The 12665-nt window shown below is 43.6% G+C and overlaps 1 protein-coding gene across 2 annotated transcripts in view; it reads left to right on the top strand.

Moving 5' to 3' along the window:
* Positions 1–12665, top strand: part of Rere (arginine-glutamic acid dipeptide repeats) — a 394753-nt gene that overhangs the window by 131538 nt on the left and 250550 nt on the right. For both annotated transcript variants that reach the window (XM_042695750.1, XM_042695749.1), the window contains exon 2: positions 9411–9875. In XM_042695750.1, coding sequence (XP_042551684.1) covers positions 9554–9875 — 322 coding nt within the window. In that variant the 5' untranslated portion in view covers positions 9411–9553. The remainder of the gene's footprint in view (positions 1–9410; positions 9876–12665) is intronic.

Genomic DNA, 12665 nt, shown 5'->3' with positions numbered 1-12665 from the left:
CTCCCTCCTCTTTCTCCCCCTCCTCCTTCTCCCCCTCCCCCCTTCTTCCTTTTTGGTCCTAATACTAGGGTTTGATCTGAGGGTTCACTCTGCCTTTTTGCTCACAGCTGGCACTCTGCCATTTGAGTTATACCTCCAGTCCAGCATTTTACTGGTTAATTGGAAATTGGTCTCTTGGACTTTTTTGCCCTGGCTGCCTTCAGATCTTCACTCTCAGATCTTGGCCTCCTGATGTAGGAGTTAGACTCTTCTGTCAAAGTGGTTTCTTGAAATAACCGCCACTGTTGCAAGGGTAGCCACCACTTTGTAAGAAGCTGTTGTAATTAAGCCACATTCCTTGTTTTCATAACCCCTTTCAAACTAGCCAATTGGGCAAGATTGTGAACCTAAGTTCTGACCACTTGGAATGAGGAGCAGTAACACATTAAGGATAAACCATTATGCTTGCATACTTTGCTTCCTATTAGCAGCACTCCCTTCTGCAGAAGGTGCAGTTTTGCCTTGCTGAGTTCTTCTTGAGTTAGTGTTCTCATTGCCACCCCAGTATCCTGAGACATTGCCAGCACTGAGCAGCTGGGAGCCACCAGCGAGCTCAGTTCTTTCTGGTTTTTTCTACTTTGCTTCTCCTTACCCTGTTTATGGCTTATAGGCCAGTTCAAGACTTCTTCAGTTGTTTATGAAATATTTTCCTTCCCAAATAAAATTGTCCCCATAATATCCTCTTTATTGATCCTAGGTTATGTGTGAGAACATGAGAAGGGAGAAATAGTAATTTTTTCTTCATCTTCATATGCCCACATAGTGAATACAAGAGAGTGCACAAATAGTCAGAGGTTAGTTCTTCATGGACTGTCTAGCGTAGCTTGGAGGTAGAGACAAAGTTAATCAAATTTCAAAAATTAATGTAAAGTTCCAATTGGGAAAAGTGCTATAAAGGAATCTAACAGTAATTTTGGACAGGAAAGGCTCTCTTGAGAAAGTTGCTGTAGAATTATGAGATGAAAGAAGAATCAGAGATTCCCTCATTTGGGAGAGGAGATGAGCATGGCAGAGAGAAGAAAAACTATGCTCATAGGCAAGGCTGTGTGTGCCTAGAGACCCAAGAAGTACCCCTGTGTGTCCATGGGCAGAAAATGCAGGGGAGTAGTGTGAGATGGGGCCAGGTGTTGATACGATATGGTGTGTGTGTGTGTGTGTGTGTGTGTGTGTGTGTGTGTGTGTGTGTATGTGTCCCCGTGTGTCCATCCATGTTTCCTCTAGTGTGTGTGTGTGTGTGTGTGTGTGTGTGTGTGTGTGTGTGTGTATGTGTCCGTCCCCGTGTGTCCGTCCATGTTTCCTCTAGTGGGAAGTCATTCTGAAGTACTTGAAAGTGGAGCCAGACATAATGTCATTAACCTCTTGAAGGCGTACCCTGGCTGCAGGGTAGAAAAGAATCATGGGGCATGTGTGTACATTTTAGTGAGTGCATTTAGTGGGGAAATGAAATGTATTACAGAGAATCTGCCTTGTGGCTGAGATGGCTGGGCTTGAGACAACCAAGGAGCTGGTGGAAATGGCCCAGGAAAGCCCCGGCTACGTAGCTTCAACTAAGATTTGGGTACTAGAAGTAGATGAAGTTGAGAGACATTTCATTGGTGATGGAATAAATATGAGGATTAAGCAGATGCCACATTTAGATGTCTCCTTGCATGACAGTGGGCAGTGCATAGATGGAAGGACCATCTAGAAGAGTGGTTGACGGGGAGCATGAGTATCCCTATAATTTGGGTGTATTTAAGTGAAACCTTTGAAGCATCAAAAGGAGATGAGGAAAACAAGGAAAGAGACTTTCTTAGAGGCAGTAATCAGTCCTCAGGCTGCTGCTGAATGGAGAAATGAGAATGACTAGTGGGTTTGAGATAGGAAACTTTGGTGAGTTTGCTTCATTGACTATGATGTGATGAATGAAGGCTTGGGCCTTAAGAACTTTGCGTTAGTGGAGAGGTGACACATGTTATTGATTGATACTACTGGTGGGATGCAAGAAGAATGTTTTGCAGGTAGGGTGGGGCAGAACAAGAGGATGGACTGTGGGTGGGCCTGGGAGGCTTCTCAGGTTTGGGGAACAGAAGTGCTTGAGGCTGAGTGAGTAGAAGTTAGGCTAAGGGGGAGGGAAGAATGTTCTTGCAGATGGGTTCCAGGGACTGGAGGTCTGATTTGAGGCAGTTGCAGCCCTTAAGAGTGATGTAGAAGCCGGGTGTCAACGCTGGTGGCTCACGCCTATAATCTTAGCTACTCAGGAGGCTGAGATCTGAGGTTTGTGGCTCAGAGCCAGCCCGGGCAGGAAAGTCCATGAGATTCTTCAATAAAACACCAGAAAAGCAGAAGTGGTGCTGTGGCTTAAGTGGTAGAGTGCTCACCTTGAACTGAAGAGCTCAGAGTTCAAGCCCCATGACTGATGCCTCCCTGCCCCCCCCCCCCCCAAAAAAAAAAAAAAAAAAGTAATGTAGGGAGAGTGGCTGAGACTTGAGTCCTGAGAAGGGAAGGAGGGACAAAGACTTGATTTCAGGTCTGTGTAGACTGTAAAAAGGAAATGGTGTGTATTCCACATTGCCAATTAAATGTTACATGAACTAGGTCTCAGTACCGCTATTGCTCATCTCCACCAGTGGTATGCTGACAGTTACAGTGATTAGCTTTGTTGTAAGATGAATTGGGAAACAAAACTAAAGTTTTATAGTCACAGAGACTAATTAGAAGGCAGGTATATTAATCTGTGTGGGAGATGGTGATAACTTGAAATAGGCAAATTAAGATTAACTTCAAACCCTCAGGATTCTTGGTAAACTACTAAGAGCTAAGCAAAATATTTGGCATTTGAAAAATACAAGTATTTTTGTGGTTGAATAAGGATGAATTGGACTTCACTGGGGTATTAGGTGTGGAAATCAAGTGTGCTCTACAGAGAATGTGGCTTGAACAGCTTAGACAATTGTAATTCAAGTTAAAAAACCGGCTGGGAAGGTGGCTCAGTGGTAGAGTGCTTGCCTTGCATGCATGAGGCCCTGGGTTTGATTCCCCAGCACCACCTAAGCTGGAAGTGGCGCTGTGGCTCAAGTGGTAGAGCGCTAACCTTGAGCTGAAAAGCTGAGGGACAGCGCTCAGGCCCAGAGTTCAGGCCCCATAATCGTCAGCGTCAAAAAAAACAAAAACAAAAACAACTCAGGAGCAGAGTGCATTTCCTTGGAGATGTGAAATTTACAGAAGCATTCCATGTCTGCCCTGTCCTGCATCAAATGATGACTCAAAACAGGTAGAGCAATTTGCCCAGGGCATAGAGCATATGGCAGCCTCAAGACTTGACCCTCAGGTGCTCAGCCCATCCCATTCTGAGTCCACCCTCGGGGTCCGCTTAAAGGCGGTTGAACCCTGAGCACAACAGAACTGTTGATACTTTGAAGTGGTTCTGAGAAATAGTGGGAGGGATTTATTGACTTCATCTTGCAGATACAAAATGATGTTTGTAGAGATTGAAGTATCCTGAAGTAATTAAGTAATTAAGAATAGTTCTTTCTCCTCGATGGTTAAATTGCCTTGGCCCTGATTAGATTAAAACAAAATTGAGCCAGCTGGCCAAATTGTGCCTGTTATTAGGAAACTAAGAGGAATATACCTTTTACCTTAGTGAATCTACTGGTGTTGGCAACGTGTGTAATTTAACTGTTTTGTATATCCATCCTCTCCACATAACATGAATAATAATTATTTTTGTGAGCACTAAAATTCTTACAAAAACTAGCTATTTGAAAGCTGGGCGCTGGTGGCTCACGCCTGTAATACTAGCTACTCAGGAGGCTGAGATCTGAGGATCGCGGTTCAAAGCCAGCCCGGGCAGGAGAGACCGTGAGACTCCTATCTCCAATAAACCACCAGAAAACCAGAAGTGGCGCTGTAGCTCAAGTGGTAGAGCGCTTGCCTTGAGCTGAAGAGCTGAGGGACAGCGCCCAGGCCCAGAGTTCAAGCCCCACGACCGACCAAAAACAAACAAACAAAAAAAACTAGCTATTTGAGAGGTTGAGATCTGAGATCACTGTTAAGGCCTTCCCGGCGCAGAAAAGTTAGAGAGACTACAGCTAATCAGCAAAAAAGCAGAAGAGGTGTGACTCAGGTGGTAGAGTGCCAGCTATAAGTGAGAAACAATGAATATGAGTACTGTTGAATTCAAGCGCTGGTACTACTGTGTGTACATGCACATGCCCACTTATACACACACATTTTCATTTACTTCCTTGGTGATCTTAGTTGCAAACTAATTTAGGAACCAAATTTGAAACTAAATTTTTTTTTTTTTTTGTCTAGCCTGGACCTCAGTGTGTACTTTGCCTCTTGTAGTGCTGGGTTTGAGCCCAGAGCTTTACACTTTACTACCAATGTTGTGGCCCAAACCTCCTGTATATGCTGTATATGCTCCTGTATGTGCGTGACCTGAGCCCCTGCTCCTCCCCAGTCAACACTCAGACAATGGCAGTTTCATCACTTAGTGGTTCTGGCCAGATTCCTGAAGAGTTGTTCTTGACTTAGGCCTCACCTGCCAGTTCATTAGCACATTCTATTTGCCTCTTGTCTTAAAAATGCATAGGAAATGAGGTCTCTACCACCCTGGCCATCCCAGCTGCTTTGACCTCTTCCCTGGGTTGTGCCTTGAGTCTCTGTCCTTACCAGTCTTTGTGCAGTCCCCACATCGCTTCATTCTGTTCTCAGTGGACAGTGAAGTTAAGTAAACAGAAGTCACATCATGTCCTTGGGTCACTTGAGTACAAGGCGGTCTTCACAGAACCTGGCAGGACCCGAGCCCTCCTGCTTCTGCCCCTTCACCTCTCCCAGCTCATCTCTCAGCCTCCAGCCCATTCCACTCCCGCCTGCCCACCCTGGTCTCTTGTGTCTGGAGTGCGCCTTGCCTACTCTTACCTCTGGACGTGTGCACGTGTCCTTTGGCTTCCTCTGTCTTATTGTTGAAGCCATCTAAGGGAGGTCTTCCCTGACCACTTGTTTAACTGTACCCTCCGAATCCCCACAGAAGCCACCATGCACACACAGCCTTTCATTTGTGTGGGCACGAGGATGTTTCCACTCTGGGATGGGCAGGGATGCTTGTGTGTTTCTCTGCTGTTTTCTTTCTTTCTTTCTTTCTTTCTTTCTTTCTTTCTTTCTTTCTTTCTTTCTTTCTTTCTTTCTTTCTTTCTTTCTTTCTTTCTTTCTTTCTTTCTTTCTTTCTTTCTTTCTTTCTTGCTTGCTTGCTTGCTTGCTTGCTTGCTTGCTTTCTTGCTTTCTTTCTTGCTTTCTTGCTTTCTTTCTTGCTTTCTTGCTTTCTTGCTTTCTTTCTTGCTTTCTTTCTTGCTTTCTTGCTTTCTTGCTTTCTTTCTTGCTTTCTTTCTTTCTTTCGCTGGTCGTGGGGCCTGAACTCTGGGCCTGGGTGCTGTCCCTCAGCTCTTCACCTCAAGTCTAGTGCTCTACCACTTGAGCCACAGCACCACTTCCTCCAGCCTTTTCTGTTGATGTGATGCTGAGGAATCGAACCCAGGGCCTCATGCATGCTAGGCAAGCACTGTACCACTGAGCCACCTTCCCAGCCCCTCTCTGCCGTTTTCTAACACCTATGGCCATAAGCAGCAAGTAGTAGTTGTTCAGAGGACTAGATGACATTTTATGCTCTAGACTAAACTTTATTATTATTTGGAGTATGTTACACTGTGTTTCCTGCTTTACTAGGATGAGCAGTAATTAACACATACTTTAAACCTATGTTTTGGTCATTTTTCTTGGAGAAAGGGAGAGCAGAATGAATGTGTTTCCTAAAACTGTCAGCATGAATGACCAGCCTGAATCTGTGGAGGACAGGTTGGTACCTGTGGGGAGTTAGAGGCCAGCTGCACAGAGAGCAGCAGGTCCTAATCAGGTCAGGCGGGTTTGCTCTGCTAGAGCTGCTTCAGCATGCTTCCTTTGTCGCCCAGTGCTTGTGTGGCCTTGTGTAAGTCATCTCTTTGCAGCGCTGTATATGGTACAGTGAGGTAACAACTCTGCCTAATTCAGTTTCTCGACCTATTGGAAGGATCAAATGAGGAAACCGCTCTGTTGACCTCACATTGCTATAAAGGTGCACTTAGGTTGGCTATTTTGCCTATCATTCCTAGCACGTTAAAGTGACAGCTCTCCTTTTTAGCACCATCTCGGTTCCCTGTGCATCCCTTTATTCAGATAATATATTATTGGTGTGTATTGGTCACAGTATACTGAGGCTTAGAAAGATCAGTTTGAATATTGGGAAAATACATACTTGACAGTTGGATTGACCTTGGCTTTTGTAATACAGATGTTCTTAGTTACCTCATGGTTGACTATGGAAATATATACTGTATATTTACATGTTAATAAGCAAATAATATGAAAATGTACTTAATCTTCAGATAACTAAGAAAAAATTGACTTTGTAAATAGAAACTATCTTATAGTAAGTACTATTGAATGTTCAAATTGAGTTTATTTTTGCTTTGTCAGTGCTGAAAATAACTTTTTTTTTTTTCTTTTTGCCTGTTCTGGGGCTTGAACTCAGGGCCTCAGTGCTATCTCTGAGCTTCTTTTGCTCAAGGCCAGCACTGTACTACTTTGAGCCATGGTGCCATTTCTGGTTTTCTGCTGGTTTAATTGGAGATAAGAGTGTCACAGATTTTCCTATCTGGGCTGGCTTTGTACTGTGATTCTCAGATCTCAGCCTCCTGAGTAGTTGGGAGTACATACATAAGCTACCAGTGCTAGGCTTGAACTAACATTTTTAAAAATAATTTTTTATTGTGATTAAGTGATTACATAAATTTCACAAATTTCACAGTACTGTGAGAGATAGTAACACTTAAACACATTCTAACCTTCATGAGGCAAATTTTCATTATCGTAGTCTATAAAGTTTGTGAATTCTATTAGCTTTGACAATACAACTATTTCTTCCACATCGGGTGATATGTACATTTCTTTCCTTTTGTTTAAGCTGTTCCCTCTTTCCCTCTCATTCCCTCCCTCCCATCGCTGACCTTGAGTTGCTTAGCTCATTTTATCAGTAACATTTTTTTGGGGGAGGTGGTGGTGGATCGTGGGGCTTGAACTCTGGGCCTGGGTGATGTCCCTGCCCTCTTCTGCTCATGGTGAGTGCTCTACCACTTGAGCCACAGCGCTACTTCTGGTTTTCTAGTGGTTTATTGGAGATACGAGTCTCACAGACTTTCCTGCCTGGGCTGTCTTTGAACTGTGATCCTCAGATCTTAGCCTCCTAGTAGCTAGGATTGTAGGTGTGAGCCACCGACGCCCAGCCTCAGTGTTAGGAATTTAAAATTCCTTTTTTTTTTTTTTTTTGTCGGTCATGGGGCTTGAACTCTGGGCCTGGGCGCTGTCCCTCAGCTCTTCAGCTCAAGGCGAGCGCTCTACCACTTGAGCTACAGCGCCACTTCCGGTTTTCTGGTGGTTTATTGGAGATAGGAGTCTCACAGTCTCTTCTGCCCGGGCTGGCTTTGAACCGCGATCCTCAGATCTCAGCCTCCTGAGTAGCTAGGATTACAGGCGTGAGCCACCAGCGCCCGGCTTTTTTTTTTTTTTTTTTTGGATTGGCTTGTTCTTTCTCGAAACCCTAACGTTGATGGGGGAATGTAATGTATTTGTCACTTTCTGTATTTTCAGTTACTAATACCAGTGGCTCTCAGGGACTTGGGAATTTATTATTGTTTAGCAGATGATTCATCTCTGCAAATCTTCCATGGCTCTATTTTTCTTTTTAAAAATTTCATTTAAAAATTGAAATCCTATCTGAAAATATATGTGCTAAGTGGAAAGAAGTAATGGAGGCTGGCACTGTATGCAGTCAGTCTTCTAGCCTTGCTTCTAGATGGCCAGTTATTATTGCTTCTTCCTGGGTCATTTCCCAAGGGGCTTGTTAAGATTTTTATTTTCCTGAATTCCTAAGGATATTTGACATGCTTAAGGGAAACTTCAATCTGGTATCAGGTTTGAACTATGCATTTATTTAATCTGTGATAATTTTTAGGATTCTGGCATGACCAAGAGAATTATCTCTGCATTTGAGGACTACAATTGAAAACTGATCTGTTGTTGGCTAAGTAAACAGGACCAGTCTTTTGTTTGTTTGCACATGTTCTTTTCTATCTGGCCTAGTAGCATGAGAAACAGATGGCTCTCCCATTGATTGTTGCCTCCTTTTGTTACAGTAGAGCACTAAGGGCTAGGATCAGGCTTTCTTCCTTCATTGTAGTTTTAGTTCTGAACACCTGGCACTTAGTATTTAGTAAAGATTATTGAAGAGATGAGATGAGTTACTGGAGAAGATGGAAGATAAAAATGACTGCTTCTGAAGAATTCTAAAATAGACATTTCAAAAGTTTTTGTCTCTGATACAAATTTTTTATAAGAATTATGTTGCTTTGGAGTTTAGGATTCAGATTTAGCTGTGGAGGAGTTTGTTAGGGAAGCTATTAATAGTGGAAATTTAGAAAAATGTAAAAACCACCTAGTTCTCACTCCCTAAAAGGAGGGATGTTGTTTCTGGAATTGTTAAGGTAGACATAGTAATTCTCTAGAGAAATGACTTTTTTTCTGGAGTATGCCTTGAATGGTAGACTGGAAAGATTTGCAAGGTGTTGCCTGTATTTTGAGTCTGTTATTTCTGTTTGAATCAAACATATTTATTCTTGAAAGGAGCTCTGGAAATTTGAGAATGGTAGTCATCAGAAGACAATGCATTCATTACGTGACATCCAAAGCTATCCAAGTTTATTTTTTATATAGAAATAACTTATCCTAAAAAAAATTCTACATGTTCTTTCCTTTGTTTTGTAAGTTGAAGTTAATTTGCTTAATTTTTTTTATTATATGTTATCCACTGGAGGATACTTTCGCTTTTCCTTAACAGACAGCAGTGGATGTACAGGAAGTCCAGTTATTCTTGGGATTTAGACAGGTTTTTTGTTTGTTTTTTTAATTAATAAGGGAGGAAAGCCTCAAACCTTGCTAGTAGCTAAGGCCAAAAACTGTATTGAAATTGTATATCACTTGTTCTAAACCTTTTTATTATAGCCTGTTTGAAGTTTTCATGTAAAAAGAAGGATTAAGAAAAAAATTTAACGAAGCAGAGTTTTAGGAAGGAATAAAAGGAGGAGGGTGAGAGTACAATCCAGAATCCCCTGTGTCACCCTATAAAATGAAGAAGCGAGGAAGAAGGTGGGTGTAAGGGAGGGAGGGGAGAAATGTTGGAAAGGGTGATTCTGACCAGGGTTTGTTACCCCCACCCCCCTCCTTGTGCATCCGCATAAAGATACTTTTTTTAAGGAACCGTGAAAGTAAACCAACCCCTCCTCTCTTCTCTCCGCTAGCATTGTTGACAGTCGGGGTTGTTGGAGTGGTTGGATTTTCCCTGGAATTGAGTGAGAAATTCAGAAGACTGAAGCCCAGGCTCACTGTCTACCTTTCACGGAGGCCTAGCCGTGAGAGGACAGAAGAAGGCACGTGGCGAATCATGACGGCCGACAAAGACAAAGACAAAGACAAAGAGAAGGACCGGGACCGGGACCGGGACCGCGAGAGGGAGAAGAGAGACAAGGCGAGGGAGAGCGAGAACTCGCGGCCGCGCAGGAGCTGCACCTTGGAAGGAGGAGCCAAGAACTACGCGGAGAGCGACCACAGCGAGGATGAGGACAATGACAACGGGGCAGCCACGGAGGAGGCCACCAAGAAGAGCAAGAAGAAACCCCCGAAGAAGAAATCCCGCTACGAGAGGACGGACACTGGGGAGATCACCTCCTACATCACTGAGGACGACGTGGTCTACAGGCCCGGAGGTAAGGGCGGCGCCCAGGCCGTTCTGGAGATGGTGAGGGAGTCACCCGCTGCTGCCTCGGGAGGCTGTGGAGCCCCGAGGAGCAGACCTTGGGCTGGATCGGGATGGCATGGGGGTTAGTAACATGGGACACACCGGGGGGACACACCTGGGTCACTGGAGCCACCTGCCTCCTGCTGCCGCCTCCTTGACTGGACCCCCATCCCTGTTTGTGTGTTGGTGAGAGTTCTTTCCTTGTTTTCTCATGCTGAGTGTGCCCTCACTTAAACTATACTTAGTAGGATTATGATTATGATTATTTGTGCTGGTCGTGGGACTTGAACTCTGGGCCTGGGCACTATCCCTCAGCTCTTCAGGTCAAGGCTTGAGCCACAGCGCCACTTCCAGTTTCCTTATTGGAGATAAGAGTCTCATGGACTTTCCTTGCCTGGGCTGGCCTTGAATTGCGATCCTCAAATCTCAGCCTCCTGAGTAGCTAGGATTACAGTCATGAGCCTCCAGCCTGCTTTTTTCTTTAACTATAAATGAGGCTGTGGTGACCCTGCAGAAGGAACACACATGGTACAAGTTGAATAAACTGTTAGGATTTTGGAAAATGGTGTGTGTGTGTGTGGGTGTGTATGTGTGTGGGGAGGGGTGTACTGGGGTTTGAACTCAGGGCCTTGAATTTTCTTTTCTTGCTTGCCTTTCTTGCTCATGGCATTTTGCTCCTTAAATGGAGCCTAGAGTCTTACCGACTTGACTGCCCAGGCTGGTTTTGAATATAATCTTTCTGTTCCAGCCTCAAGTAGCTAGGATATAGGTATGCACCACACCCAGCTTGAAAAACAGGAAAATCTTCAGTGTTGAAATAGAACTGTCCAGAAGCTAGAGAGGTATTTTTAATTCTTCTTCCTCTTTTTTTTTTTCTTCCCCAGTGGCTTAGGATAAGGTTCATCACTCTCTTTAACTTCCTTTTCTTAGGAGATGAGCTTCAGGTTCACCAGTCAGTGACTGAAGTTGAAAGCATCCCACCTGTATGATTTTCCAGAAAATGTATTAAATGAATCTTCCAAATGCTTTACTTAGAAACAAGTGATCAGAGCTCATTAGACAGTAGCAGAGCCTTGTTTTATTACAAGACATTTTGTATACTAAGATGTTTGCATAGAAGCCAGTAAAACTAGTGAAGATTATTTTGTTGGGGTTAATTCCACTGCTGAAGAGTGACAGGAATTTCATAGGTGATATAATTAACAGATTGAGTCCATCCTGTTTGATGTTTTTTCCAAGAAAAGGGGATCAGAACATTTGACTGTGCTGTGTCATTAACCGGGTCCTGTCACTCACAAGGAGTGTGTAACAGGTCTCAACTTCATGTGGCTAGCATAGACTCAGTTTTTATTTTCAAAAGGTATTAGAACTTACACAACCAAACCTGAACCAGCGCTTAGCTTTGATTCAGATGCATATATTGGACAGTGAGCATGTTTCAGCCACCAGAGATTGTTTTTGTTTTTCTTTTTCTTTTTTTTTTCCTTTTTCTCTTTTGGTTCGGCCTGTCCCTGAGCTCTTTTGCTGAAGGTTAGCACTCTATCACTTGGAGTCACAGCACCAATTCCATTTTTTTTTTTTTTTTTGAGGGGGGGGGGTAGGGATAGGAGATCAGTGTCTCATGGGGACTCTTCTGCCCTGTCTGGCTTTGAACTGCGATCCTCAGATCTCAGCCCCAAGTAGCTAGGATGACAGGTGTGAGCCATGGGTATTGTCTCAAGTCCTGGGATTCTAGACATGTGCCATCACACCTGGCTGCCTATTTAGCTCTACCTCATAAGAAATCAACAAAAAATGTTGTCATTTAGATATTGATTGCATTGTGCTAACTTAAAAATAAGGAGAGGGCTACCTGCCATCTCTTTCTCTATCGTGGTGATGGGCATCGTTGTTGTGTGCAACACTGAACCACTTCATCATTTTTCAAAGTGCAGTGTAGAACATTACTTTGATGTTCAGCGAGACACATGGCATGTTAGTGGTCAGATGCTTGTAGAAAATGCTATCTCAGCTGTCCCGCCATGACAGGTACATAATTACTGATTCGGAAAAACCACCCTGCATTTAAGGAAACCTGTTTTACATGAAAAACACCGGTGGTTTCCTTGTTTGTTGGACTGTGGCACCCTATTTCTGCAGAATTAGTTCTCTAAGAAACACTGGTATTTAGAAGACAGGTTTAGGGATGTTGCACATTCTTGTTGTATCTTTGGCAGAGTAACAAGGAAGGACTTTTTGGATGTTCAGGAAGTCCCCTCTTGTATTCCAGAGTATGTGGAAGGAGGGTGCTGAGGGTTCATTATAAAACATTTGGTTCTTTTATTTTTTTAAATATAATTTGGGGCTGGCAAGATGGCTTAGTGGTAGAGTGCTTGCATGATACCCTGGGTTCAATTCCTCAGTACCACATAAACAGAAAAAGCTGGAAGTGGCGCTGTGGCTCAAGTGGTAGAGTACTAGCCTTGAGCTGAAGAGCTCAGGAGTCCAAGGCCCAGAGTTCAAGCACCATGACCACCCCTACCACAACCCCTCAAAAAAAATTGTTATTGAAGTGATGTACAGAAGGGTTATCATTTCATAAGTCAGATAATGAGTACATTTCCTTTTGGACAATTTCACCCCCCCTTCACCTTCCTTCAGTTTCCCCCCCCTCTCCCTGCTCACAAGTTGCATGGTTCATTTTCCACAAATGGCTTGGATCTTAATGAGGTGCTTTGGGAAGTACTATTTATAGCAGTCTCCACAGAGGACTGGTTCT

The sequence above is a fragment of the Dipodomys spectabilis genome, unplaced genomic scaffold, assembly GCF_019054845.1.
Source record: "Dipodomys spectabilis isolate Male_0828 unplaced genomic scaffold, ASM1905484v1 ptg000188l, whole genome shotgun sequence".
Taxonomy (NCBI): domain Eukaryota; kingdom Metazoa; phylum Chordata; class Mammalia; order Rodentia; family Heteromyidae; genus Dipodomys; species Dipodomys spectabilis.
This window is presented reverse-complemented; position numbering and strand designations above follow the sequence as displayed.